Raw genomic sequence first — 26,313 nt, 5'->3', positions numbered from 1 at the left:
ATTTGGCTGGAAATGATGCTTGCTCTTCCCAACAGGGCTGTTGAAGCCCAGCTTCTTCAGAGGAGGGCAATATGCTGTGCGCCAAGACCCTCGTTTTGTTGCCGATGGATGAATGAGCCCTTTCATGCTCGAGGATCTCAGCTCAGCACTGTGTGCCTTGTTCCTATCAAACAAGATTGGTTCCAGCCCTCATTTTCCTTGGTAGCTTTTAGCTGCTGCTTTGCACATGGTGATTATTTTAAAGCAGGAGGAGGGGGGAGCCTTTTTTTTCTTCTCTTTCAGTTCTTTGGCAGAGCACCTGAGAGAAGGCTTCACACCAGTTCATTTCACAGTGAGTCCTTCCTGATCAAAGGATTGGTCTGTCTGTTGCCATCAGACTTTTGTTCTGCCTTTTCCTTAGGACATGGCCACCACAGATTAGTGAAAAGAACAGATCTTATACAAATTCTTGCTTATTTTCCCATCTGTGTCTCTGGTCTTCCTCGCTCCAGCTCCAGTTAATTTGTCCCTTTTCCAGCTCATGCTTCATCTCTCTGAAGCTGTAATTCCATAAAAATGAGTCTGGAGAACTGATCCAGAGTAAAGATGGGTTTAAAATTATTTTGAATCATTCCAGTTCAATGTGTGACTACACGATTTCTCAGCAGCACTTGGAAGGGGGATTGCTGGCAATAAGCAGACGCTTGTGTCATCCACAATGTCCGAGCTGTGAACTTTCTTGAATACCAGCACAGTCGTGTCTGGGCTGCCTTCCTGTCTGTCAGTTAGCTTATGTTTCCACTGTTGTTGCTTCAGCTGCAAAGTAACACAGACTATTGTAAACTTCATTTCAATAAACATTCTCTCCAGAAGCTTCCATGCAGATTGTTCATTGTATTTGCACATGAGTTAGTTGTTCTCTAGCTACTTCTTACAGAACCCTGTGAATCTGTGCATGGATTTGCTGGTCTCTGCAAAGCAGAGGCTGGAGCCTGCCACTGCTTTAGAGCAAGATGCCGGGTCTGGATTTCTGCTGCTGCTATGCTATGGCCTTGTGTCACCATGGCACTGAAGATCTTACAGTAAGAGATGCATGGAAAGGGAGTTTGGCCCTCTGGTTCCTGTGCTGCTTTGTCCATGTTGCTGTGGAAGATATGGAGAGGTAACATCAAGTTTGCCTTAGTTACTTCCTCATAAGCACGTTTTAATGTCTTGCCTTCCTGCTGTTCTCAGTGAAATGACTGCCAGCTCATTTGCCCTGCCAAAGCCTGCCCTGCTATTTCCTCAGCTTGACAGCCCTGATACCTCAGACAGCAGGAGTTGCTGTGTGAGCACTGGCTGAGTCACTGCTCCTCGTGCTGTCCTTGTTCATCCCGTCTTACAGTTCAGCTGCAAAGCCTCCAGGACAAGGACTGTCCTTGACAAAAGGTTTGCAAGCTTCTGCAATACCGAGTCCCAGCTCAGTGCTAGGACCTCCTGGTGTGCTGCAGTGCTGCAGCTCAGCCCTGCATCATGGTAAGCCCTGCTCTAAGCTGAGTGTAAGCTTTTATTCTCTCAATCTGGGGTGGTTTCCCAAGACATGCAAAGCTGAAGGGCGTATCTGGCGTTGGTTCCAATTGGCTCAGCTCCTTGGGTCTGTCTGACTTCAGTGCAGATGGCCTGGCACTGCGTGATCGCCTTGCTGCTCTCTTTGGATCCCGCTGTCTGGTGGTGTGTGCTCTGGTGGGTGGTAGAGCTTTGTGCCCTGCTTGGAACCCAGCTTGCAGATGCATTTCCTAGAGCAGAGCTGGGGGCTGAGAGACTTGGCCAGGGGAGAGCTGAGGCCAGGTGGACAGTGGTGTGGTGAGCAAAGGCCTCTGATGAGATGCTGAGCTATTTTTATTTGCAGCTTGTTTTCCTGAAGCTGAAGTGTTGTCTAGAAAATCACAGAGTCATAACATTGTTTGGTTGGGAAGGGACTTTCAAAGGCCATCTGACCCAGCTCCCCTGCAAGGAACAGGGATGGCTACTCTAGATCAAGTTGCTGACTCATGGATGTCATTGCTATCCAGCAGTACACCTGAGTCCCACAGTAGTTCCCAAGCAGGGTGCATGTTGTTCCTTAGTCTACTGGTTCAGGTTGGGCATCCTGCCTGAAGGTAAAGGGCAGGCTGCAAGGAGCTGCAGTGAGAGCTCAGGAGCCATGGTAAAGGAGGAGCGAGTGTCCCCACTACCTTGCAGTCTATCAGGCACCATGCCACCAGACCTGTCCTTGGTGGCATGCTGGGGCCAATGAGGCAGGCAGGAGGCCTGGCACCTCCCCACAGGGACTTTGGCCTGTTTTCACCTGAGCCACAGGGTACTACTACCCCAGGCTGCTTCCAAGGGTCAGCGTGAACATTCTCTGCTGGCTGCGGGCTCTCTCCTGGCTGCGTGGTGGGTGAGTGTGTCAGTGTGCAGCTGCAGTGATGGGGCTTCTGCTTGCCTGCTGGCACTGCGAGACCAAGGAGATGCTCTGTCCCACTTTGCTGCCAGAGAAGCACAAGTGGCTCACGAGGCAGCAGGGATACTTACTGATCCTTGATGATGATCAGTAGCTTTGCTGTATCTTCTGCATGGTGTGTGCTGGCACGACTTTGCTCCTTTCTCTCACCCTCAGCCTGTTTCGTGATATCTGTCTGGGGCACTGAGTTTGTCTGCTCTCAAGACAAATGGAAATATGTGGATGGGAGTCCTGTTTTCCCCTTCTGCTGTTTGTTTTCAAGTAAAGGTTGCAATTTGAATGTTTGCTTTCAGTGACAGCTCCAGCATGTGCTGGCCTTGAGTTCTGTCATCCCTGCCTGACTGTCCTCAACAAATGTTAGTGCTGGCATGAAACTGGGGTTGGGAACATGCATGGCATGGGGAGAGGACAGGGTTTCTTCCTTCAGCAGCAGTGCCAGCAATGTTGGCTCAAGGTCTTCTGTAAAGGCAGCAGCTGTGTGTACTCAAATAAATCAGCATTTCTCAGCCTGGAAGAGGGAGAGCAGGACAGGGCAGAGAGCGTAGAGTGGTAGGATCCCCTGGATCAAACATCACTGATCTGGGATAAAGCTGAACGCCTACTGTGCTGCCCCCACTCCCTCTCTTTGCTGCAGCACATCGCACACACTGTGGGGCTGCATGCATCCCTCTGTGCCTGAGGTTGCCCTGGGATTCCTATAATTACTGTATGGTTTTGTGGCGTTCTCCAGAGTAAGCACTTTTCCTTTGGGTGATAAGGTGAGGAGAAGGGTAAAAGTCCAGCCCTGTGCAGCAGGTCTGAGGCATGCGGAGTTGGCCATCCCAGAGGAGACCTTATAGGAAGGCTTACGGGTGAGTGTGGGTTATGTAGTAAGAAAAGGAAGGAGAATGGTATCATTTTTCCAGCACCAAAAGCTGTGAAGATCAGATGCATCCCAAGCTAAGTTTGTGGAATGCTGCCCCTAACTGGGCTGCTCCATCACTCTCTGGAGCTGTTTTTTGGAAGCTGGGAGAGAGGAGATGGATGGAGGGAGGCTCCTGGGCTGCCTACGCGGGGCAGTGTGGGCTGTGGTGCTTCTCTGCTGAGCACAGAGATGCTTCCTTGTACTGCAGTGTGCATGTCACTCTGAAACTAATTTGCTCGATCATTTTAATAAATGCAGAAGGGATGTCCTGGTGTGCGAGTAATGGGGCATTAATCCATGCCTAGCTGTGTTAACAGCACTCTAGGAAGGAATTAATGCCATATAATTCATCGCCTGTGCAGCTCTCACTCTCTTAATTATGGCATGTGCAATTTAGGAACCCCCCTTCCACTTGAAGTCTCGTTCTGATGGCTCTGTTCCCACTGCCAACAGTTTCCCCTGTTACTCCTGCCTTGGAGGTTCCTGGTCTCAGTGTTGCTGTTGTCCTCACAGCCAAGATGTTGAGTTTAGATGAGACATTCCAAGAGGCAAGCAACCCTGGGGTGCTGCTGGGTTCCCCTGCCCCAATGTAGAGGCAGCAGTGGGTAGAAGCCCTGCTTGTTGACCCTGGAACCATGCACTTGTTTGGCTGGAGAAGCTCTGCTTCGCTGCTTTTGTTTGTGTTATTTGACTCCAAAGAACATTGTATTCCTGCGGTGATATAGCTTAGTCCTCCACGACTAATGTATACAAATATAATGTTGTTCTGGATTTTAAAAATATCCTGTAAGATTTTGAGCATCCTCTTTCCAGCCTCTAACAGTTGTTTTCCTGCCACGGGAGGAACTGGGCTCTGCCTCTCCCTGCAGAGAGGGGCACCAGGGTTTCATCCTACATCTCCTTTTAAAGGCCTCAGGGAATTCTGGAGTGCTCAGGTAGATTTTACAGTGATATTGGGCTTGTTTTGCAAATGGTCGTTTGCTGGAGCTCTGTTTAAACAAACAGAGCTCAAACAAGCTTTCCACCTCAGTGCATTAAAATCCCGTAATGCATTAAAATCCCCTGGCTGTGAGCACTGAGGCCTCTGCTGTGCCAGGTGCTGTACAAACAGTTATCAAGAGCTAAATGATCACATCTGCTGGCTGAGTAGCTTTTGTTGGGGCAAAGGACGGAGTAGAGGCATTTGGTGGCTGTACAGCCTGGATGGGTCTCAGCACACCAGGGGTTGTGGGAGGGTTGCTTTCAGCCCAGCACGAGCACTCTGCTGGTGGGACGGACAGGGAAGGCACTGTGCAGACAGAGGGCTGACGTCAAGAAGTTGCACAGAAAGAAGGGATTAGATGGCAGGTAAGAAGCTCAGGGGTGTGCATTAGCAGCCTTGCTGTCTGCTCTTGGGGTGCCCTTTGCAATGTGGACTCTTGGGGAGCAGTGCAGCAGGGGGCTAGTCTACAGCAGGGACAACATAGAGAGTGTACCAGAGCTTGGAACAGGGCATCAGAACCACTCAGTGCATGTGTTTTGTCAGAGCTGCTGCTTCAAGGAACACAAACATCCTGTTGAGGGTGTAGATATTATCATGTGAGGTTTCCTGGTACGGGGTTTGTCCGTGCTGGGATAACAGGCTGCCAGCAGTAGCTGGCCTCTCTACTTTGTTTTTATATTTTGGTCTTGTTCTGGTTAAATAGATAGGGAAATAGATTGAAGTAAGCCAAAATAAAATACTCTTTTGGATGTGGACTGTGTTGAAAGTGAAATTCTGTGAGGATTAGAAATCATATTTGCAATCAAGGGGCAAATTTCCATTCCCGATGCAAAGGAGAAGGAAACTTCCTCTGCTTCAGTCTCACCATCCAGATAGCAACTAGAAGGGGAGAGAGAGCCAAGAGTGGCTGAGTGATGCTGAGATGCCTCATGGAAGTGTGGCGTCTTGGAGTGTGGACCTGCAGGGGTTGGGTCTGGAGATGCTGATGTTCAGGACAGCGTTGGGTACCGCTGTCCTGGGTGCCTGGCAGGGCTCGTGCGCTGGCATTCAGAACAGCGGTACCCAAGGTTGTTCACGTGCTACTGGAGCATGACAGCTCTGGCAGCTCTTCCTCCCATTTGTGCATCTATATTTGTATATACACAGACATATATTTATAAGGCTCCCTCGGGAACTCAGTCAGCAACTCAGTCTCCTCTATTAGAGGAGACCGGGTGCTTTCTTAAGTTCCTCTTCTGTCTCACCCTGCAGCCTGCCCAGCAAGAGTGTAAGAGCCCAGTACTCAACTTTGTCTCCTTGGTATCCTTCTCTTCTTTCCCAGGAAGAAGCTAAACTGAAAAAGAAGCAACTGAAGAAGTGATTAAGGAACTATTTGAAGGAACAAATCCATTTCTTAACAAGATCAAGTTGGAATTAAATGGCTGATAAACAGATCAGGTAACTTAAAAAAAATTAAGTGGTGTTTTGAATTTTTCTCTTCAAGTCTTTCCAACTCAATCCCTTCTGCGATGTGGCAGGTTGGAGAAAATCACCTGATCATCTCTTCTGGCCATAAACAGCTTCACTTCCTTCACTGCTCATTTCTTACCTATTTTATTCAGCATTTTCTTATTTGTGTCTTTGTCATGTTGTCACAGTCTCTGCTTTGTTGTTTTCCTCACTTCTTTTGTCCTCTGCTGTTGGCTCTCCATGAGTCCATTGCTTTTTGCTTCCTCTTTCAAAGGTCACCTTGTCCTGCTGACTTCAGTTTGATAGCTTCAAGGGAACGAAGCCGGCTCCTTGGCCAACCAGGAGTCCAGTGCTTGTAATTACAGAATCCGTGTAGATGCTAACTTGTGCCCTTCTATAGCTCTTCAACACTTGAGTGATTGCAGGAATGCAAAGCGCCAATGGGTAATTGGTAACTCTTAAGTGCACAGTGGGAACTTAAGAGTGTTGGCCCATTGCATGTGCAGAGGCTAATTTGAGTCCTCTCTGGAAATGACTTGGGATGTGTTTTCTCAGAAGATGCCATTATCCCCTTAGCTTCCTGAGATCTGTGCCAAATGGATCTGTTCTGTGTGACATCTAGGTTTCACTTTTTTGCTGCTTGTAATGTTGTCTGAGATGAATGACTCCTATGTGCTGTGGGATTCCTGCTTTTGTTTATTTGTGTGGCCCTTTTCTGACATCTGCCTTTCCAGGTTGCCAGCTCAGGACAGGAGGTAAGCAACTGGCCTGGATCAGTGGGCGAATGGATGAAACATGGTCCATGGTTTAGCAATGTCTGAATGCTACAGGAGTGAGGGCTTCTCTTCTTAGCATTTGCCATGATCACGATATCTTCATGCCCTCCTTCCTTCTGCAAGTGAAGGAGTCCTGAGCTGCACTGATAACAAGACAGCATTACAGAGTATCTATGTGCCCAGATTGGCCTGTCATCAGTTGCCCAATTTGGAGAGCATTTGGCATTCTTCTCTTACATTAATGAAAGGCGTGCTGAGATTCACCTTCGTGAAGCCTGGCGTGTGTGTCCCTGATAGTCTTAGCAGAGTGTATGGAGCAGATCTCTGTGGCCCTTAGAAACCTGGCATTCAAGGAAGGGAAGATGTTTCCCTGAGACCTGCCCTTCCTAAGCCCTCTTGTCAGTGTGAACAGTAGCTGCTGACTGCAGAGACTAGCTAAAAGGACTGGGGAAGAGCATTTGATGTTTTTCTACCCCTTCTAGTGTAAAACTAAGCAAGTGGCTTTACTTGTATGTCAGTCTGCATTGGCCCCATTTCACTAAGCACTGTACTGTGGGCAGAGAGAGGCAGGTGCTGTGCAGAACAGGAGAGAACAGTGTGTTCTCATCCTGTGAGAGAGCAGAAAGTACCAAGCTAAGACATGGAGTGGCTTAGTCATAAAGGAAAAGCTTTTGCTTCAGGTGTGGTGCCCAGCTCCATGTGTTCCTCGGTTTCAGGTTCCTCCCTGTGCCCTGATTCATTGACCATATCCTACTTAGGTCATTCTTCCTATCTCTGGGACCATTAGTCTGCAGTGGTCACTAGCCAAGCAAGGAGATCTGTTGAAGCTTGAAGGATACTCTGTATTACCTCTTCTCTTGCAATGCAGGTCTGTCAACCCTTAGCAAAATGATATTGATACCGAAAGACTAAAATCCACGGCAGCAGTTTGTTGCAAGGTGAGATCAAGGGCATTGCATTTCTGCAATTGTGCGCGTGTAACTTTATCCGAGTCTTTCACCAGATACTGCTGCACTGTCTGTAATAGTTTCCTTCTCCAGTGCTCAGGGGTCCCTGAATGCCAGGGTTCAGATGCAGTGGGAGCATTGAGCAAGGATTTCTCATCTGCAGATAAGGCAAGAAGCCTTCTGCAGCCACACTGCTCCAAGTTTTTGGCTTGCCCAGACTTATCAGGCTGTTCCCTGGGGTCTGTGCTGAAATCAGTGATTCATGGGCATGATGCTTGCCATGTGCCTGTGCCTCACTCCCACCTGATGTAAACCCTGAGGTGATCTTACTGTTGGAACAGCTTGTGAGAGGCAAGCGTCTGCCTGCCCTGCGTGTCTCAGAGACACTTAGAGAAGTGGTGACAGAGCTGAGGCTGCACGAGGCATGGCTGGCATTTGCAACCTGCCAGCAGTGACTTCAGAGCTGAATGTGGCATGGCTGATATAGTCCGGTCTCGAAATACTGTGGAACCTCCGTCTTGACACACTTCTATTGCTCTGTCCTCAGCTTTCAGTGTAATAATGAGTTAGGTGAGGAGTGCACCATGAAGCGTATTTACTATCTGAAATTTTCCTGTGTCCTGAGACACGAGTGGAGGGGTTTGCAGGCTCCTCTGCCTGTGATGCTAGGGTCCCTGATGCAGCAGAGTCTTAAGGTCTTGCAGTCCAGCCCAGCTCTATGCTTATGTACGGCTGCTGTCTGCTGTCACTTTAATATCCAACACCTCCTGTGTGCAGGGAGCCGTGTCCTGTGCTTTATTGGAGAGAGCTGACTCAAACAGGCTTCCTTTGTCTCAGTGTGTAGTGGTTTATCGAGCATGTAAGTGCTGGGTGTTTGGAGTAATTGAATTTACTGGGAACTTGTGTTTAGCTGCTCTGGTGTTCAATCAGTGCTGCTTCCAGATTCCAGGAATTCCCTCTGGGAACAGAAGGATGAGTGAAAAAAAGCCCTGCAGTTTTGAAGCCAACAGGTTTTGGTGTCACTGAGAAGTACAAGCTCACCTCTCTGTGCCGTGTGTTGCTCTGCCACCCCACTGAGGCACATGGCTGCCAGTGTTCTGCTGGGCTCACGTGTCTGTTCCCCCAGCAGCGGGTCTAGAAATGGCTCTGTGGATCTGTAGCTGACCACGCTTCTGCCACGCTCTGTCCCATGTAACGGGAGCGGGTGACATGCCACGAACTTCTCATTAGGTGTGTATCTGATTACAGCTCTGAGAACCACTTGCCAGCAAACCTGCTGCCTTGAGTGCTAGCCGGCCCTGTCTGAAATCTGTCCATATGGAGGACTCCATGCTAAGCAGGTCCTTGTCAGCAGTGGTTTGTCCTGGTGCTGTGTACTGCTTTTCCCTCCTACCGCATACATACAGCAAGGGCTGAGCTTTGTCTTGCGGCAGAGCTCTCTGCATGCTTGGGGTGGACAGCCTCATGGCGCAGCAACATGTTCATTGCCTGGTTGCAGTGACGAGCACGTTCTTTCCTCTTTCTCTCCCTTGGAGTTATCCTAGGACTAAGACATCTGTTTCTTGTCTCCTTACAGTTTACCTGCCAAGCTGATCAATGGAGGCATAGCTGGGCTGATCGGGGTCACCTGTGTATTTCCCATTGACTTGGCAAAAACTCGCCTGCAGAACCAGCAGAATGGCCAGCGGATGTACACCAGCATGTGAGTACTGTGTGCGTGGGCAGCTTGCTCCTGAACTTTTGACAGGGCATCCTTCCACGTTGTTACCTCTGTCAGGTGAGCTCAGCACTTCTAGGAACTGGGTTGTCCTCAGGAAAACCAGGGAACAATCTCAAAGTAAGCTGTGCTAAAACAAACAATGCGTCTGTTCTGGCTGCTGAGCCCAGCAGTTGAGATCTGCTGAGGGCATGTCTGTTTGCTTACCTTTCTTGGGAGCAGTGTGTTTTCTGCTCATAAGCACTGGTCAAAAGGGCGAGGAGGGCTCAGCATAGAAAGCCTGGTTCATTTCTCTGCTAGGCCACAACTGAGTGCATGGGGTTTGTCTCTTCCATTTCCCTCATTGTCATATTGGAGGTAACAACTCCTTCCTTTGCTGTCAGCTTTAAAAAGGGCACAGTCACCTATTTCTGCCCTCGAATACTGCTGTGCAGTCCTTCTGTAACATCTTTGGTTGACATACACTGTAGTTTCTTATCAGCCCTTTGTACAAAAAATTGTGCTTCAAGCTTTAGGAAAGGAAGACGCAAATGTATCCAGCTCACCTGTGTTTTGTGTGTCTGCTGTGGGAATGTGAGGTATACTTAGTGTGAGGTGTTTTCTCTTATGGTATGGAGACAGGCCTTAGTTTTAAAAAATTTTCTGTATCATCGAGGGGAGAAAGAGGGTTGGGACTGAAGGCAGTGCGTGTCCTTTCCTCCTGCTGCTTTGTTCAGAAGGTGTGCTGCCTGCTCCCTGCTCTTCCACACTGGTTATTTTCCCCCTTTCCTGCCCAGGTGAATTTGGAGCAGAGTGGGAATAGGAAGGAAGCGCTCTGTGTTGAGTGTTTCAGTCTGTGGGCCTCCTTGCTCTAGCTGCTGATGTGTAACTAAGCATAAACTTGGTTGTAGACTTTGTCCTGCACCAAGCACCAGGCTGGTGCTCCCCTTGACAGTTGCAGCAATGCTGTAACAATGCATGGAGTGGCTCAGGAGGAGAGATACTTCTAATTTCCAGCAGCCAACTGCAGATCTGCTCTGTAACAAGGCTGGCTGTGGTATGAGACACTGTTAAGGAATACAGTGGATTTACCTCACCTATCTGATCTGACTCCTTCCGAGACATAGCCTGAATATGGATGAGTAATGTGGAGGGCATTGCTCTGATATGTGGAAAGTGAGCTTGAACGAGTAGGGGTAAGTGTACAGGTCTTTTGGGGGCCCAGAGGCCAGCAGGGACAAGGAGCTAACAGTGATAACACATCCAGATAACATCAGGCTGTCCAGTGTACTGCTTGGACAAGCAAGGGAATGGCATTAAGAGGATGCTGTTCCCAAGCCTGTAGCATGTCCTCAGCAGCATCCTTAAGATAAGTGGGTATTGAGAAGGCTTATCTATGCTCTCCAGCTATAGGGGTTGTTTTTTAGGAAATACTGCATGCCTTTCGATACCAGATCTCAGAGGTATGTATTGAGCCCTTAGGAAGCCAGAGAACTCATTTAAAACTTGAGCTTTTTAATTTTAACACCACATGTGTTGCTTCTGCTCAGATCAAGAAACCTTTAGCATTGGGGGACTGTGGGACAGTTTGACTGAAAGAATTATGTAAGTCTTCTCTTGAGAGAACCAAAGACGCTTTGGAGCAGGCCTAGAGTATGGAGAGAGCTGGGCTTTTGACTGTGTGCCCTGAACATTGTTCTGTATAAATTTAGCTGTGGCTCCTGGCACCCTTTTCCAGGGGAGAGAAAGGGAGCCAGGCATGGCCTTGGCTCCATTGCCCTTTGCAGCAGCTTAAGGGGTGGGGAGTGAGGTGCAGGGCTCACAGTGATGCAGCAGGCTGTGTGAGCGTGGTGTGGAGGCAGCTCTTCCCACTCCCCTCTGCTATGGCTTGTTCAGAGCACCACTGCTGGTTCAGGGATGGTGCCTTGCCTCCAGCATCACCCAGAAAGAGCATGATGGGGATATGGGACAGTGCCCAAAGATGAAGGAGACTCATGGCACTGAGGCACAGTAGGGCAGAGAGGCTTGTTGCCTCGGTTGACTGCACCGCAGGCAGGCTCTTTGCAAATGTATTACCCTAGAAACCACCTTGGCCAAAGTAGGCAAAAAGGCCTTAAGGGAAGCCTGCATTTCCTTCTCTTCCACCTCAGCACTACCGCAGATCAGGCATGAAGCTTCCTCCTTATGTTGCCCAACCTCTCAGAATTGCATTCTTATTTTCAGCTATGTTTCCCTTATTACTACATTAAAGAGCCTTTTGCTCCTTAATAACGTACACATGCATGCATACTTCTGTCAGTATAGCTGCAGCAAGCACCTGTCCCTTCTAGAGACTCCAGAGCAGCCTTCAGCCAGCAGCCAGGTTTTGCAGTGCTGAGGCTTCCCGAACTTTGCGTGTGTGTGTTCAAATGGCTCATAGCAATTCCGGCACTCTGCAGAGCTTTTAGATCTAGAGGAAATGCAGTGAAAACAAAGGAGGTGACAGCTTTCCCTCAGGAGCTGACCTCAGTGGCATCCACCGCTCCCTCCCCAGGCGTGATTCTGACCACTGCTGCTGCTGGGGGAGGCACTATTACAAGTCAGTGTTGGGAGCTGCGTAGGAGGCCACAGATGACTGAGTGCTCAGGTCACCTCCTGTTTGTGTGCCTTGTGTCGAATTTCACAAAGTCAAGCATTGGACGGGTTACAACCCTCCTTTCTTGCTTCCCTTTCTAGAACTGAATTTAAAAGCATGTGCATGGGGAGCTGATCGTTGGAGCATCGCATGCACATTCTCCACAAGGGACCCTGGATAAACAGCTCTTGCAGTGACGTTTTTCCCTTTTGTGTTTCTAGAAAGCAGACAGCGCGTGCGGGGCAAACCGGGGGTTTCAAAGCCCCTGTGAATTAGGGGCTGAAGTCGGACTCAGCTGGAACAATGGTGCATTCAGCAGCTGATGTTGTTCCTCTCCTAGCTCGGGGTTTTGCTGACATTGTAAATGAAAACCACTCCAAGAGATTAGTTTTGTTTCCTCTGCTTCCACCCACCTTTGAACTCCTGCGATTTATCTCTCTCTGTTCTGTTCACAGGTCTGACTGCCTCATTAAAACAATACGGTCGGAAGGCTACTTTGGCATGTACAGAGGTAAGAAGGGCTTAGTCGGGCTCCTTCAGCTCTGTGTGGCTTTGCTCTGTGAGCTCTGGTGTGTGTATGTGGGAGGAGAAGCCTGTATTCTCTGGCTTGTAGTGCAGTACGTTAGCAATACCTGCAGATGCTGACAGCTGCAGCTGTGTGTGGAAGTAAACTGATCCATGCCAGGTGTCTGCTCAGCAATCCACCATCTGGGACTTGAGTCCTCCCCATGGCTGTTCTGGTGTTAAACCTCACCATTCACTAAAGGTCACCTTTACTCACAGTTTACTCAGAGCTGCCGTCCCAGGACTGTACATGTGCACTTCCCACCTTGGGCACTGTAATTCTCATCGGAAGGGTAGTAGCAAAGGTCTCAAAGTGTCTTACTTTGTGGCTGCTAATTGAATTTATGTCAGAGCCCCCTGCCAGTGCGATCAGGTGTGTGTGGAGCTGGAAAAATATGAGAGGATGGTTTGTGGTAGAACTCCAGCTGTTCTATCGTGTGCTAACCTGCTAGAAATCTCCTGGCTCCATGGTTTAGGCTGTCCACTGTAGCAGTTAAGTTCTTCAGTTGGTGTCTTTTCTAGTTTTAATGCAAAATTCTTGAAAGTTTTCAAACATTTTGGAGAGAGAAGAATTGCAGGCCGAATTTTGATTCAATCATAGTAGAGGAAAACATGGAATTACAGCCTTTGCTGTCAACACAATGCAGCTGGCGTAGTTGACACTGAACTCTGTTTCATGTTATGTACTGGTAATCAATTGCCTGAGTATGCAGGTTTTTTTTAATCTCTGAGATGTTCAGATAACATTTTTTGTGGCACTCATTCATTGATAAAGCCTGAAAAAAAGTGAGTCCTTGCTTCCTTCTCAAGCAAGAGTCTGGAAATGCTGGCTCCTTGCTGTTGGCAGCAGCAGTGGCCCTTGCCAATCCCTCTATAGTTCCTAAGGAAGTGCAGTCACTGTGGCCATCCATTGTTGGTACAGCAGCTGGCTGCCAAGGCAGCATCTCTTGCCCAACTTGCTGGTGGGCGTTCTGGGGGAGTGAGGTGGATGCTGGGGATGGATTGGCTGCCTTATTGCAGCTCTTCTGGGAGCAGTCAACAAGGCAAATAACTGAGGAATCCTGGCAGGCTCCATGCTCAGTGCTAGCAGCAATGTGTTCCCCTTGCCTTTTCCCAGAAGCTGGCTCCTCCTGTGTTCCTAGTCAGGAATGAGGCCTGCCTTAACTTTGGCCATAAATACCCATTTGCAGGCAGCTTCCTGGGGAGCAGGGGGAAGAAGTTGTTCCTGGGAACTTTCACAGGAGATTGTAGGGTTGTCAGGGCTTTTGAGAGAGACTGCTCAGTCCTGTCAAGGACAAGGATATGCATCTTCGGGCCACGTTTCACTCCCATGCAGAAATCTCAAAGGAGACAGAGGGTTTTGCATAGCTCTTGCTTTTCCCACCTCTTGTGTAAGAGCAGAGACGAGTCCAGATGACTTTGTCCATTTCCCGCTAACCTTATACCTCCATTTGAGAGCTGATAACAGCTTGAACTTATACCCTCCAATTACTGAATGAGTAGCTGGGTTTGAGTAAAGTTTTTGTGAACAAGCTGCAGCCCCTTCTTGAAATTCATAGATGTTTCAGTACGGTCAAGGTGCTAAAGTGAGTCTTCCAAGTACAGTGGCCCTTTCCTCCACATCTCAGTCGTGGGAGCTGACATTAGGAGCCCTTTCCTCCTTCTCAGTGAGAGATGAGACAGTGAAATACATCCAAGACTTGTGAAAAGCGTAGTACTTTTTGAGGAAGAAGGTAAAGATACAGCTCAGAGTTGCAGTAGTGGGAGATGGAAATCAGATGGTAGGGCAGGTTCTTGTCCTTTCCATCTGTCCCGATTCCCCAGCAGAGGTTGTTCTATGACTCACAAGCACTTATTTTCAGATGTTAAGCTGAAATTAGGAGGATTGTTTGTTAAGAGGCTAGAGTGGCATCTGCCGTGTCCCATGGTAGTCACAAGCACATCAATCATCCCTGCAGGATACTTGTCCTCTGTTGGAGGACAGAAGGGGTCTGCTTGGGCCCAGCCTTTCCCACTGTGTGACTTAAGGACTTTCTCATGTGTGAACTAAAGCTCACTGGTACAGACAAGAGAAAGGCTTGAGCCTGCAGGCTACTTTTCTGCAAGTCATCTTGTTAGATCTTACGGGGAGCATGTGACACACTCCTAGCTTTGTATGGGTAGCCCTCAGTGAAAATTCTGGTGTGTATATTGTACATTTCTTTCAGTTTCTTTCCTGAAACATACAGCTGTTCTTGGCCTTGTTTGGCTGAGAAATGAGAGGATTTTCTCAAGTTCTTTGTCCATAATATCTAGGTAGCGGCAGTGCCTCAAAGTTTGGTGGTACTGTGTCTCCCTGCCTGTGCTAAGAGATGTCTGTGTGCTGCGTTTGGATATGATGCCAAGCAAATGAGTTCATAAATCGTAGTGCCCCTGGGCTTCTGGATTGTGTGGACACCAACGGAAGGAGACTCAGGGCAAAAGCTCTCTCCAGTCTCTGGTACAAGCTATCCAAAAGTCACCTACAGATCCCAGCAGATGTCCTGGAAAGTCCCACTGCTATTTGTAAAGCAGACATTTAACCTAGCTGGCAGGGGCCACAGGCCTAGACCAGGCTGGAGAAATGCCCTTTGCTGTTGATGACGTTTGAAGTTTAGCTGCACCTTGTTTGATGTATATTCTTAGCACGGTGTTACAGTAATGTGTCAGCCTTCCCTGGCCTCTGCTAATAATATCTCCCACGTCACCACCCCCATTCACACACTGCCTGCCAAAATTACCCACTGCCAGGGCCACGCCAAGTCTTCCAGACTTCACTGTACCCTATAAATGTTTTGGGATAGTTATGATAGATAGAGCCAGGGTGATATAAACTATTCACTACCCAGCTTCCTCAGTTCTGGTTTGTCTTCGATGAAGAGCTGCCTCTGTTTTCTGGCACAAGAAAACACCAGCTTATTTTTCCATTAGATGATGCAGCAAGGTGGGATATGCCCTAATTCTCTTTTAGTAAATCAACTTGATTGTTTAGGATTCATAAGCAACAGCACTAATGCAGCTTGGAGATCAGGAGGAGGGTGACTTGGTCCTGTGTTATGTAGCTTGTTGTAAGAGCTTCTACGAAAAACGTGTTTAATAACAAAATGTAAGGCTCATAGAGAAAAGGCACAGTTTCAGTTGTCAAACAGCTAACTGTTTTTGCCTCTAACAACTTGATTTCAATCTTTGTGGTTCTTCCCTACTTTTCAAAATAGTTTTTTTTAATGTAATGATTACAATTTTTTTTACATTCTTATTGCCTGCCATTACTTCAGGTACGTGCAGAATTGCCTATAGACCACGATTAGCTTTAATTAGGGAAGTACAGTTGTTGACGTAGTTAGAATTGAAATGCTGCAAGATTTTTGTAACGAGGTAGAAAGCACCATGGAAAGCATCCAGCCAGCAGCTGAAGTATCTCATTTCTCCTCCAGTGATTTGAAGCTGTTATGGATTATTGAGGACAGGGATTATCCATTCTCTGCTAAGCAGCTTTGCTGAAAATATTGAAGATGTGGGAAAAAAACAGATTGGTTAACTTTTCCCTATCTTTTGTGTGTTTTATTTCCCTCCGTTTTATTTGCATTTGAGGGAGAAACTGATGTGAGAGCCTCCATGGTTCCTGGAGGATGTCAGCACATGCCAATGCTTATATTTTTCCTTGACATTTTGTGTTTATATTTTTTTCTTTCAAGGAACCCTTTGTGCATCTATTAGAATAGCAAATACATTCTTCTTTTCATGTGTGTTTTTTTTTTTCCCAAGGAAAAGGTTTTTTATGCTGTCTCAGTACTCTACGGGTAATTACTTCTGCACTGTTAGGAGCAAGGGTGATGTTGTCAACTTGGCACTTGATGAAACGCTTTGCAAGTAGCCACTTCACTAGAAAATCAGGCTGTGTGGATTCACGAAACGAGAATGCTGCTGACAGAGAGAGAAAAATGTGTCAGACTGTCCTGCCAAGGCTGTCTATTTCATTTAAGGACTTCCCACGTGATGGAAATGCATCCTTGAGCAGGGGAAGCAGATTGAAGGATTCCCATCTCCCGGTCCCAGCTGTGATGCCACTTCACTTCCTAATGTGCAGAACTTCCCCCCAAGCCTGTGTTTTCCCACATCTAATTTATGGGTTCTGTAATCATTTTTGGAATGAGTGAGGCAGAAGCCCATCCTCAGGAGCAGAGAGTTATCTTTCCTTAGGTCTGTTGAGCCCTTACATTTTTTGTTAATTTGAGCTCAGCTTCCTGATAACAAGCCTCCTAGATCTTCAAAGAATTAATGTGAGGGCAGGCTTGTCCCAGAACTCTGGTTTCCAAAGAGAAGGCAGGTTGTCCTCAGCAAGCCTAAATGCAAAAAGTATACCCTGGCAAAGTTGGTGTTTGTATTTAGTGTTTAGACTGTTTTCAAGTACAAGCTAAGCTCCCCCAGAAGATTTGTAGCTCAGTGTGGAGGCTGGGAAATCTTACAGCTATCTATTGTAACGTTGAAAGGGAAGAGAACATTCTAGAGCACTAATCTAATGGTGCCCAACCCAACGTGGTTGGATGGGACCAACCATCCTTTCAGCCTGTTAGCCCCGGGGCAGCTTGAAAGCTGCCTGTCAACTGTTATGTTGCGCTAATGCCAGTCCCAAGGCCCTGCAGGCTGCTCATTGTGGCAGGCACAATGCAGGGATTTGCTTCTCCTTTCTCCTGACAAAAGGAAGTTGGGTGAGTGGTGGGAGCAAGGTTTGTTTACAACCCTGGTCGTGCTGTGGCTTGCGGTGGACAAAAAGCCAGCTCAACCATCCTACTGAGCAGCTGTTGAGAGGGTGACACCCAGTGGTGATACACATAACCCCAGGAGTCCATGCAGCACATGGTACCTGCAGAGGTACCAGTTGCCATCAGCCAACTTCCAGCTCTTGCGTCCTCAGTTTTGAGCTGCAGTGCATTTCTGAACAATCCACTTAACTGCTCCTTCTTTCATTCTCCAGTGGCTTTTTCCTCTCTTCCTTTCTAGGTGCTGCAGTGAACTTGACTCTAGTGACACCAGAAAAGGCTATCAAACTGGCAGCCAATGACTTCTTCCGGCATCACCTCTCCAAAGATGGGTGAGTTCAGGATGCAGACCTTAAGCATTTAACTTAAATGACACTAGCTCTTGGGATGAGGCTGCTGAGTAGTCAGGGTCAAGGTGGAATGTGGTGATGCGATGACTGAAACATTAGTTGACCTTGAACAGCTCAGCCAGTGATTACATTTGAGCTAAAGTAGTAATGTCTAAAACTGGAAGTGAAAAGCTCTTCACTGGATGACTGGTTTTTCTTCAAGCTTCTAAAAATAGTCCTAGCTCTTAGCCAAGGTTAACAGGTCCAGACTTTGTAAGCAGCATATTTGAGAGGAACCCAATGGTGCTGATGGCTGCTCAGACAGCTGCTGGGAGTACCCTTGTCCTCAGCATCCCATTGGATGCTGTTGTGTTCTTTCTGGCTTTCCAGTGACTATAGCTTGAACAGATGGTGACTCAAGTTGTGTAGACCCCAAACTTAGCACCCTCTTTGTCCTTTTGTAGCTTGAAAATAATTTTAGAGAGCTGAAAAGAGGTGATGAATGAACCCGAATTTGGCAAAGGGCACTGCCATTGTAAATGCCGTAAGAAGAAGATTATCTGTTTAGTCTGAGAATGTGGGTTAATGTGGACTCAATGCTAGTAAAAAGTGCTAGTATGGCAGATGTTAGGAGCTGGATCGTGGATATTTAATGCTGTTTTCACAGAGATATTTCCTTTGCAATTCAGAGGACATTCATGTCTCCCTTCAAGACCAAGACATCTCTCCAGAGGCAGTCAGTGAAGGGTCCTGCATGGGCAGTTTTCAGTGACAGCAGTTAGAAAGCAATGTGCCTGGGATAAAATCTCAGTTCTTAACTCTCAGCCCAACAGTTCTCCTTGCTGCAAATGCAAAGTTCTGCCACAATTAGTTGGTTTAACAGCTTCTTGTAACATGCCATGCCAGTTTCAGCTGCAGCAGAACAGAGTGGCTTAACAACATCAGTGGAGTCATCAGATTTATACAGGTTGAGGATGTGAGCCTTTCATGACTGATTATTTTTTTTTGTTGTTCTGCAGTCTTCTTAAGTAGCACTTAATGTGAGTGTGTGACTCATTGACTCACAGCTGTTTGTGGTCTTCTGTCTCTACAAATAGTGTCTCTGTACTCTGCACAGAAGGTGGGAGGTGACGATGTCCTTGTTGCTTCTTACAAGTGGTGGGTCTCAGCCCTGCAGTAGACAGCACAGTGAACCCTGATGTACTGCTGTAGCCTGTAGCTCTTTGTCACCATCTATGAAGCGAAGACTTAATAGGTTGGGTCTCAGTATGAAGCATTTTTTTCTCTTTTAGAGGATTTCTTCCCATGTGCAGTACACATGACAAAGTCATTTCACTGGGTGATGAATCTGGGCGTCTGCCAGGGGATTGCCTTGCTCTTGCTTCTACTTTCCAAGATGTTTGCAGGCTTCTCCCTTGAGATGCTTCTGTCCCTTTCTCTCTGGCTATTTTTGATATAAGACAGGGAAGTGCTCAAGATCTATTTAATATTGAATGCCTTCATTGCTAAGCTTCTGGCACATATCTTGCTTGAAATGTGCTGTTTATCAGTTCCTTGTTTTACAAAATGTGCGTATTTTATCAGTAGTTGCTGACTGAAGTTGCTGAGTGTCTTCACTTGCACTTAGAAGAGTTGCAGACAGGAGAAAATGTGGCAAATGGCCCAAAACAGCTTCAAGACACTCAGCAACTTTTAGTGAGCTTTTTTTTTTTTTTTCCTTTGAAAAGACTTGATAGTGAAATGAGCCTGCTTTTAAACTGCTAGAAAAACAGTGTGGCATAAAGCCTGTTTCCAAAAGGCCATTTCCAAATGGCCAGATAGAAAACAACACAGGTGCTGTAGGAAGTTCCTGGCTGCAGATTGCTGGAAGTCTGTTTTGGGGCTGTATCATTTATTTATTTATTCATTCATTCATTCATTTATTTTTTTTTCTGACTGCACTCATAGAAGCTTCAGGAGCTGATGTACTGGGTCTGTAGGACCTCAGGTGGGACTGTATGCCCCTATTGATCCTCCCAGGTCTCTTTGAGCCTAGAGAATTCTGCTCCTGCAGGTCTTTCCACCCCGGGGCCAACTCAGGTGTGAATTCCTCCTCCTATAGCACTATCCTGCTCCTTTTGTTACAAGAAAAATGTGTTCGTAGGATAGGGGGCTTAATTTCTGCTCCTTTTCCTGTTTCTATTTCGCTTGACACCAGCGTGGCAGCCTGCTGTTAATACTTCTTGTTTCCAGAGGAAACAAAACTTAATGTGCTGGTCTTCCCATGCCTCCTCATTTTAGGAACAAGGAGGCCTGTGAGCGCTGGAAACCCCCTTGAAAACAAGGCATTGTCCTGTGATTATTTTGCCTTTAGAGTCTCTGCGGTTTCCAGCAAGCAGAAGTGGGGATCTGTAGAAGCATCTTCCTGCAGATCTTCATCGCTGTGCCTCTGGGAAAGCATGATGTGAGAAGGGAAATGTCCTTCCTACAGGGTTACAGGGAACTGTTGAGATTTTTCTCTGAATTTCTGAAGCTGGATGGATCAAGAAAGCCATAAACTCAGAGCTGCTGTTAAAACAGAAGCAGCTTTATCATCCGGAGCAGAGAATGTGAGAGCAAAAGTCACTTCCTAAAAGCTGGTCCTTGTAAAGTTTTCCAGGAGGCTTCATGTTTATCTCCACAGCCTTGAGTGCCATATAGCTGCTGTTGGCCATGTGCTTGCTAGGTTTGGTTCTTGGCTAAGTGTTCTGCCTTGGCTCCAGTAAATCGTGTCTCATGTCTTCTTATAAGGTATTTCTTAATCACAAAAGCTCTGCAGTGTCCCTGGATGAGATTCCTGCTATCCCTCCTCCTCCAGGCCTTGTCATTTTCTTACCACTCTCATCATCTCTACCTGCATTTTATCCTTGTATCCTTCCCCCAGCACTGGCAACTCCTTTGCAATCAAGATTTTTCAGAAACTTTTGAAAAAGATCAATTTGACAGCAATATACCAATGCTTTCGGAGACTAACTGTGGACATGGCTCCTAAAAAGACCTTTGTAAATCTTCACTTCCTGCTTTTTGTTTTTGCCTTATTTTTTAGCACTACTTTGAAACTCGGATTTACATAGAACATGAAACTTCTTCCTTGCCTCCTTTTAACATTGTTGATTTGTCACTATGCGTGCGTCAATGACTAAGAAAGAAAGGAGGAAAAAATTGACTGATTTCCATCAGTGCAGAATTTGTGATATTTGTTATATTTAACACTGTTACTGTGATAAAAGACTGTACTTCCACTTGTTGGACCAAATCCTTGCAGAGATTCTGGCTTTTGAAGTTAGTTGGGATGTTCCACTGTTCAAACAGCTGAGGATAAGGCCTGTGTTGTCTTGAAGTTGAAACCCCTGTTGTCATCTAGAGATGCTCCATTTTCTGACTCATTTTACATGCAGACTAGCAAAGTTTTGTGATGGATTTTTGACCTTTGGATGGTAAATTTTAAGCCTCCTGACAAAAGATTTGCTTATCTTGGTTTGCTTTTATTTCCTGGACTCCTCCTAAGGTTCCCAGGAGATGCAAAACAAAAGCTGAAAGCCCTCATTCTACATGCTTTTGATGTACCTGTTTAACATCTCTCTAAAATACACCCATGCACCTAAGCCTTTGCTGAGTTGTGCTGGTGGGGCTCCGTGGAATTCAATCTAGGTGGGCTGGTTTGTGTATGCTGAGGTAATGGCCTGCACATGAACACACAGGGCATCCTCCTGAGCTTTTGAACTGGGCATCAAAGCAGTCTCCCTGGGTGAAAGCCAGCTGTGTGCTCCAGGATTGCTGCAGGGCTCTTGCTGAGGGAGGAGATGCTCCACCAGGTTGTGGGGGAGCTGATTTCTGTGCATGTCTGTGTCCTCCCACTGCTGCCCCAAGGGCTGTGCAGCCATGCTTCTGCCTGTGTTTTGTCCACAGGAGAATTTGGAAAGGTAATGCTATGCCATGTTTCTTCCTGCAGTCCCAAAGGGGAGCTCTATATTTAGCCATGGTAATCTCTGTTGTGGCTTTGTGCCTCTAATCCCCTGCTCTCATACCCAGCCTAGAGAAGATGAGAGGTGGAGAAACAAGTGCTCTGACGTGGCAGGCGAGCAGGATTAGGGCAGTCCTGCTGTGTCCTGGGACGCCCTGCAGCTGGTGAGCAGAGCTGGGCAGGTGGGGAGCAGGCAAAGCAATACTCCCCCCCCCCAGCTGGGGGAAACTGAGCAAATCCCCAGTGCTGCCTCCTGCTCAGCATGTGCTGCAGTGGTTCCCAGGAGCAATTAATGCTCCATTTGTTGCCCTCAGACCCTGCATTTGCCTATTGCTGCTGGAACAGGGCTGTGGGGAGGTGGAAGTATTCCTTGTTTGACACAACAATAAAAATTTCACCCTGACTGTATGATCTCTCTCTGCTTTTTTTTTTTTTTTTTTTTCCCTCAGTGATTTTTGGTGCCACTGAGGTGTGAGATTTTTACAGGGTGAGAATTCATCAGTTTCTGAAAATTGAGCTTTTCTGAGCCTTTCTGCATCCTGAGTTCCTCTTTTCAACTGTAGCTGGGCAGTTTTGTGGCTTTTGGAGGGAGGGAGCTGTGTTTTGTAAGACAAGAGCATGCCCTCAGTGACCTCAGCTCTCTGGCACAGAAAATGCACAGGGCTGCACTACTGGAGGTCCGTTGTGCCTTTTGTTCCCCGTACAGGACCAGTTGGGTGTGAAAGCTGCTTTTCCTGCCTTCAAGAAGTAGGTTTGAAAAGGCTGAAGTTCCTAATCATAAGGGAACTGCTTCTTGATTCTCACATTCACTTTTTACATATTGTGCTTTTGTCAGAGAAGTTGAAAGCAACAACTAGAACTATTTCCTCCTGCTCCTCGCCCTGTGGTCTCTGTTTGCTGTTGGGGCTGTTGTCAGTGTTGAAAAGACAAGCCTGGCAGGAGGGAAACTGCTCCAGCTCTTGCTCCAGGGATGCAAAGGGCTGTATGTACCCTTCTTGCGCACTGCTGAACTGAGGCATGTGGCACCTCTGAAACAGAACCAGGTTAGCATGCGTGCTATGATGTGGGTCACCCTTTGGAACAGCATGGTATGACAATGAGCAGCCAGTCTTCCCGTGTAGGGGTCTGGGACTGTGCTGGGTGGGCTTGGGGCTTCTTCTGAATGTTGGCAACCTCCTCTGACCGTCTCTTTCTTCCTTTTGGGTAGGAAGAAGCTGACACTGCTGAGGGAGATGCTGGCGGGCTGCGGAGCGGGTACCTGCCAGGTGATTGTCACCACTCCCATGGAGATGCTCAAAATCCAGCTGCAGGATGCGGGACGAATTGGTATGTGTGCATCTCCCTGTGCACTGGGCAGGAGGAGGAATGAGACAAAAAAAATCCTTCTCCTTCTTCTCTCCACCTTGAGTCAGAGGCACCTCAGTTTGTAGCAGAAATGTCTCGTCTCCCCAACTTATTTCTTCCTAGCCTTTGCTTACCTGGCCTTATAAAGGCTCTTTTGGTTACAAAAAGGTGTTTTTGCTCAGAGCTTGGCAGGTGATACAGCAAATGCTAGTGGTGGACAGAGAGAGAAAGAAGAGATGGCTGGGTTGAGCACCTTGTGAGTGATTGCAACTTGCTAGTCAGGAAGGAGTTAGCATCCTGCCATGCATTTGCTGTGGTACTGCCTCTGTTTCCTTGTTTCCTGGTGTCCTTTCTCTCTTCCCCACAGTAGCACTACCTTAACAGTTCTGACCAGTCATCCTTTCCTGGTCAGAACTGAGACCAGAACTAGCACAGCAAATCTGAAGGCAGAGCTGTCACTATTGCTTTAGCTTTTTTCAGAAGCCTGCCCAGAGTATGGTTCTGAGAGTGCCTGGTGATGCCCACTAGATACTTTCTGAAACTGCCTGGAAAATGGGCCAGTTTGTCCTTTCATCTCTCCTTTGATGTGGCATTCGTAAATAATCATGGACTTATTCTTCTTTCATCTGTTTGCTGTTTTTAATGCAGACCTTATCGTCTTTGTATGTAGTATTTTAAAGTGTTTGAAGGATTTAAGCTGTAGTTGAAGGTTCGTGCTGCTGTGAACATCTTGTTCTCTGTGCAGCACGGACCTGAGGTGTGCCAGTGGCAGCCACAGCGTTGCCTGCAGGTCGGTGTGCTCCCCATCTTCTGGCCAAAGAGCAGAAATGCATCAGAGTTCGAAAAGGCTCCTGAAAGGATCCACGTTGCCTGTGTAAATGTGACCTACCTGCTCAGAGTTAATGATCCCCGTCAAGAGAAGGAAGCAAAGAAGAGAAATGCTGAATGTCACTTATTCACGAGTACCTCTTGTTCGAGCAGCTTGCAGTCTCACACTCTCTCCTCTTCTCCACAGCGGCACAGAAGAAGCTGATGGCAGCACAGGCCCAGCTCTCCTCTTCCTCCGCAGCGGGAGCAGCAGAGCCGGTGGTGGAAGCCCGCACCACAGCCACGCAGATAACCAGGGAGCTGCTGCGCAGCAAAGGCATCGCAGGACTCTACAAGGGCCTGGGAGCCACGCTGCTGAGGTAGGACACGGAGCAGTACTGTCAGCCTGAGCCTCCTGAGGGTGACACGGGCGTTTCAGCTCATCTTCGTGCAGTGATGCCTGCACTGTCAACAGCTCTTCCTTTGATGGGCCGTTTGTTGGTGTCCTGCTCTGACTTCGCTCATCATCGTTCTCTTTCTTTCTTCCCCTTCCTCCTTTCTCACCACAGGGATGTCCCGTTCTCCATCGTTTACTTCCCGCTGTTCGCAAACCTGAACAAGCTGGGCCAGAAAGACCCCAACGTCAAGGCCCCGTTCTACGTGTCCTTTCTCTCTGGATGTGTGGCTGGCAGTACAGCTGCAGTGGCTGTCAATCCTTGTGATGGTGAGTCCCCAGCAGCCTGTGCTGGCAGCCTGGTGCCGTGTGACAGCACTCAGAGGCCATCAGGTGGTCTGGCTGAGGGGGAGGATGACCGTGCCGGCCCTTTCGCTGCATGAGCGCTGAGGGAAGCATAGGAAGCGAGCTCTGCTGTTGGAGCTGCCTCCAGGAGCTGAAGGTGTTTCCTTCAGCTGAGCTGGAACCTTGACTGCTTCTTAAACAGAAATCTACAGTACTCAGTAGGTAGGTCAGGAAGATGTAACTCATTTCAGCCATTCTTTACCAGACATGCCCCTGAAAAGGCACGTTTCCATTTGGAGTGTTGGCCCCCAGCCAATGACACACGTGCCAAAGGGTGGAGACAAGCAGGGGCCTTTTCTTCTGTTCCACAGCAGCTGCCATAAATACCTTAAAATCTCACCTGAAAGTAAGTGCTCTCTTGTCAGCATTATACACGCTTTCAGAGGGGAAAAGATGTGAGAGCAATGCTGCTTATTTTAGATATTTTGGTCTGCTCTTCCAGTAGGAGCTGAGTATTCAGAAATAGCTCTGAGCATTTGGAAATCAGATCCCATTTTATAGAAAGGGACCAAGTCTGAAAGTATGTAAAGCCAGTTCAGCCTTGGAAGCTTTGGTCACAGTGAGCAGAGGGAACTGGTTAATTTTTGGGTGGTTATGTATTTCTTTTGTCCATTTGTAGAGGAGTGGGCTTGCTTTCCTGTGTTTTGATGGCGCATATATGCAAATGGTCTGTGCTCCTGCTGGCTGTCTCAGAGGGTGCTCTCAGGTTTGGCTCTTGCCTGGTGCACCGCCAGGGTCTGTGTGGGGAGGCTCATAAACTATCTTCCCCTCTTTCTCCCCAGTGATCAAAACACGGCTGCAGTCCTTGCAGAGAGGAGTCAACGAAGACACGTACTCAGGAATCCTGGACTGCACCAAGTAAGACTCCTGGGTTGTTACCAAGGGAAGGCAGAAGGCCAGAGCATGGCCAGGGCTTCTCCTGGCATGGTGGAGGGATGGGATGGGATGGGATGGGATGGGATGGGATGGGATGGGATGGGATGGACCTTGACCGACCTGCTGTCATCTTTTCCCAGGAAGATCTGGCAGAAGGAAGGACCCATGGCCTTCCTGAAAGGGGCATACTGCCGAGCTCTGGTCATCGCTCCTCTCTTCGGCATCGCACAAGTCGTCTACTTCATTGGCATTGCAGAGTTCCTCCTGGACACACTCCCGAAGCACCGGGCCTAGCCCCGGCCTGCCCGCCTGTGCCCGCCCGTCCTCTGCCACGCCGGATTCATCCCTGTGTTCGTCGTCCATGTCGAGTGGTGTCAGAGCAACAGCACAGAGGGTTCGCATGGGAACATGGGGAGCGTGGTCTCCAGATGAGCAAACATGGGCAGGGAGAGTCCCTTTTCTGTCTTGGTCTGGAGCCTGTTCCCTCCCTCTCCTTCCACGGACAATACCCAATTATGCATATCTTTATTTTTTTTTTTTTAAATCATAATTCTTAAGGACACTGGTAAGCACAGATTGGGCTTGCATACCCAGAAGTCTCCTCACAGCATTTAGAAAGGAAGAGGGAAAAAAATGACCTGAGCCCTCACCCAACCTCTTCTCAAGGCTCTCAGTTGCCTGTAGGGGGCTGCAGGGGCAGGTGTGCCCCACAGCCACCCTTCGGGGGTGCTGGCTCCCAGGAGGAGAGCAGGTGTCATGCAAAGGGGACGCTGGGTCTGGCAAGTTCCTTGGTTTGGAAACCTTTGCCTCTTTCCCTTGCTCAAAAATGAGTTGGATTAGCAGAGAAGGGGAAAGGGGATCATTGCTAATGTTTTTGTAATTGTTTTTGTTTTAAAGCAAAGGGACTTCCCTTCTAATGAGGTGTCACAGGCACATCTGGGTGAGATGCAGAGGCGAGGTGGGTGCTCTGCAGGGAACACGTCTGTGGGATCATGTGAATGTTGA

The 26,313-nt window shown here is 47.9% G+C and overlaps 1 protein-coding gene across 5 annotated transcripts in view; it reads left to right on the top strand.

Moving 5' to 3' along the window:
• The window catches only part of SLC25A22 (solute carrier family 25 member 22), a 33,040-nt gene extending 7,197 nt beyond the window's left edge, over positions 1–25,843 (top strand). For 2 of the 5 annotated variants that reach the window (XM_065755132.1, XM_065755134.1), the window contains exons 2-10: positions 5,669–5,784; positions 9,096–9,221; positions 12,285–12,340; positions 17,413–17,503; positions 22,690–22,808; positions 23,842–24,013; positions 24,203–24,357; positions 25,215–25,290; positions 25,449–25,843. In XM_065755132.1, coding sequence (XP_065611204.1) covers positions 5,765–5,784; positions 9,096–9,221; positions 12,285–12,340; positions 17,413–17,503; positions 22,690–22,808; positions 23,842–24,013; positions 24,203–24,357; positions 25,215–25,290; positions 25,449–25,602 — 969 coding nt within the window. In that variant the 5' untranslated portion in view covers positions 5,669–5,764 and the 3' untranslated portion in view covers positions 25,603–25,843. Of the gene's footprint in view, positions 1–2,321; positions 2,399–3,243; positions 3,313–5,668; positions 5,785–9,095; positions 9,222–12,284; positions 12,341–17,412; positions 17,504–22,689; positions 22,809–23,841; positions 24,014–24,202; positions 24,358–25,214; positions 25,291–25,448 lie in introns of those variants that run through there. The other 3 variants (XM_065755133.1, XM_065755136.1, XM_065755135.1) reach the window with 3 other exon arrangements.
• The last annotated feature ends 470 nt before the right edge of the window (positions 25,844–26,313 follow it).

Source organism: Cyrtonyx montezumae, unplaced genomic scaffold (genome assembly GCF_038088225.1).
Source record: "Cyrtonyx montezumae isolate F1298 unplaced genomic scaffold, pur_monq_1.0 scaffold_10, whole genome shotgun sequence".
In the NCBI taxonomy this organism is placed as follows: domain Eukaryota; kingdom Metazoa; phylum Chordata; class Aves; order Galliformes; family Odontophoridae; genus Cyrtonyx; species Cyrtonyx montezumae.
The sequence above is the reverse complement of the archived record's forward strand: the minus strand, read 5'-3'. Positions and strand labels throughout refer to the sequence as shown.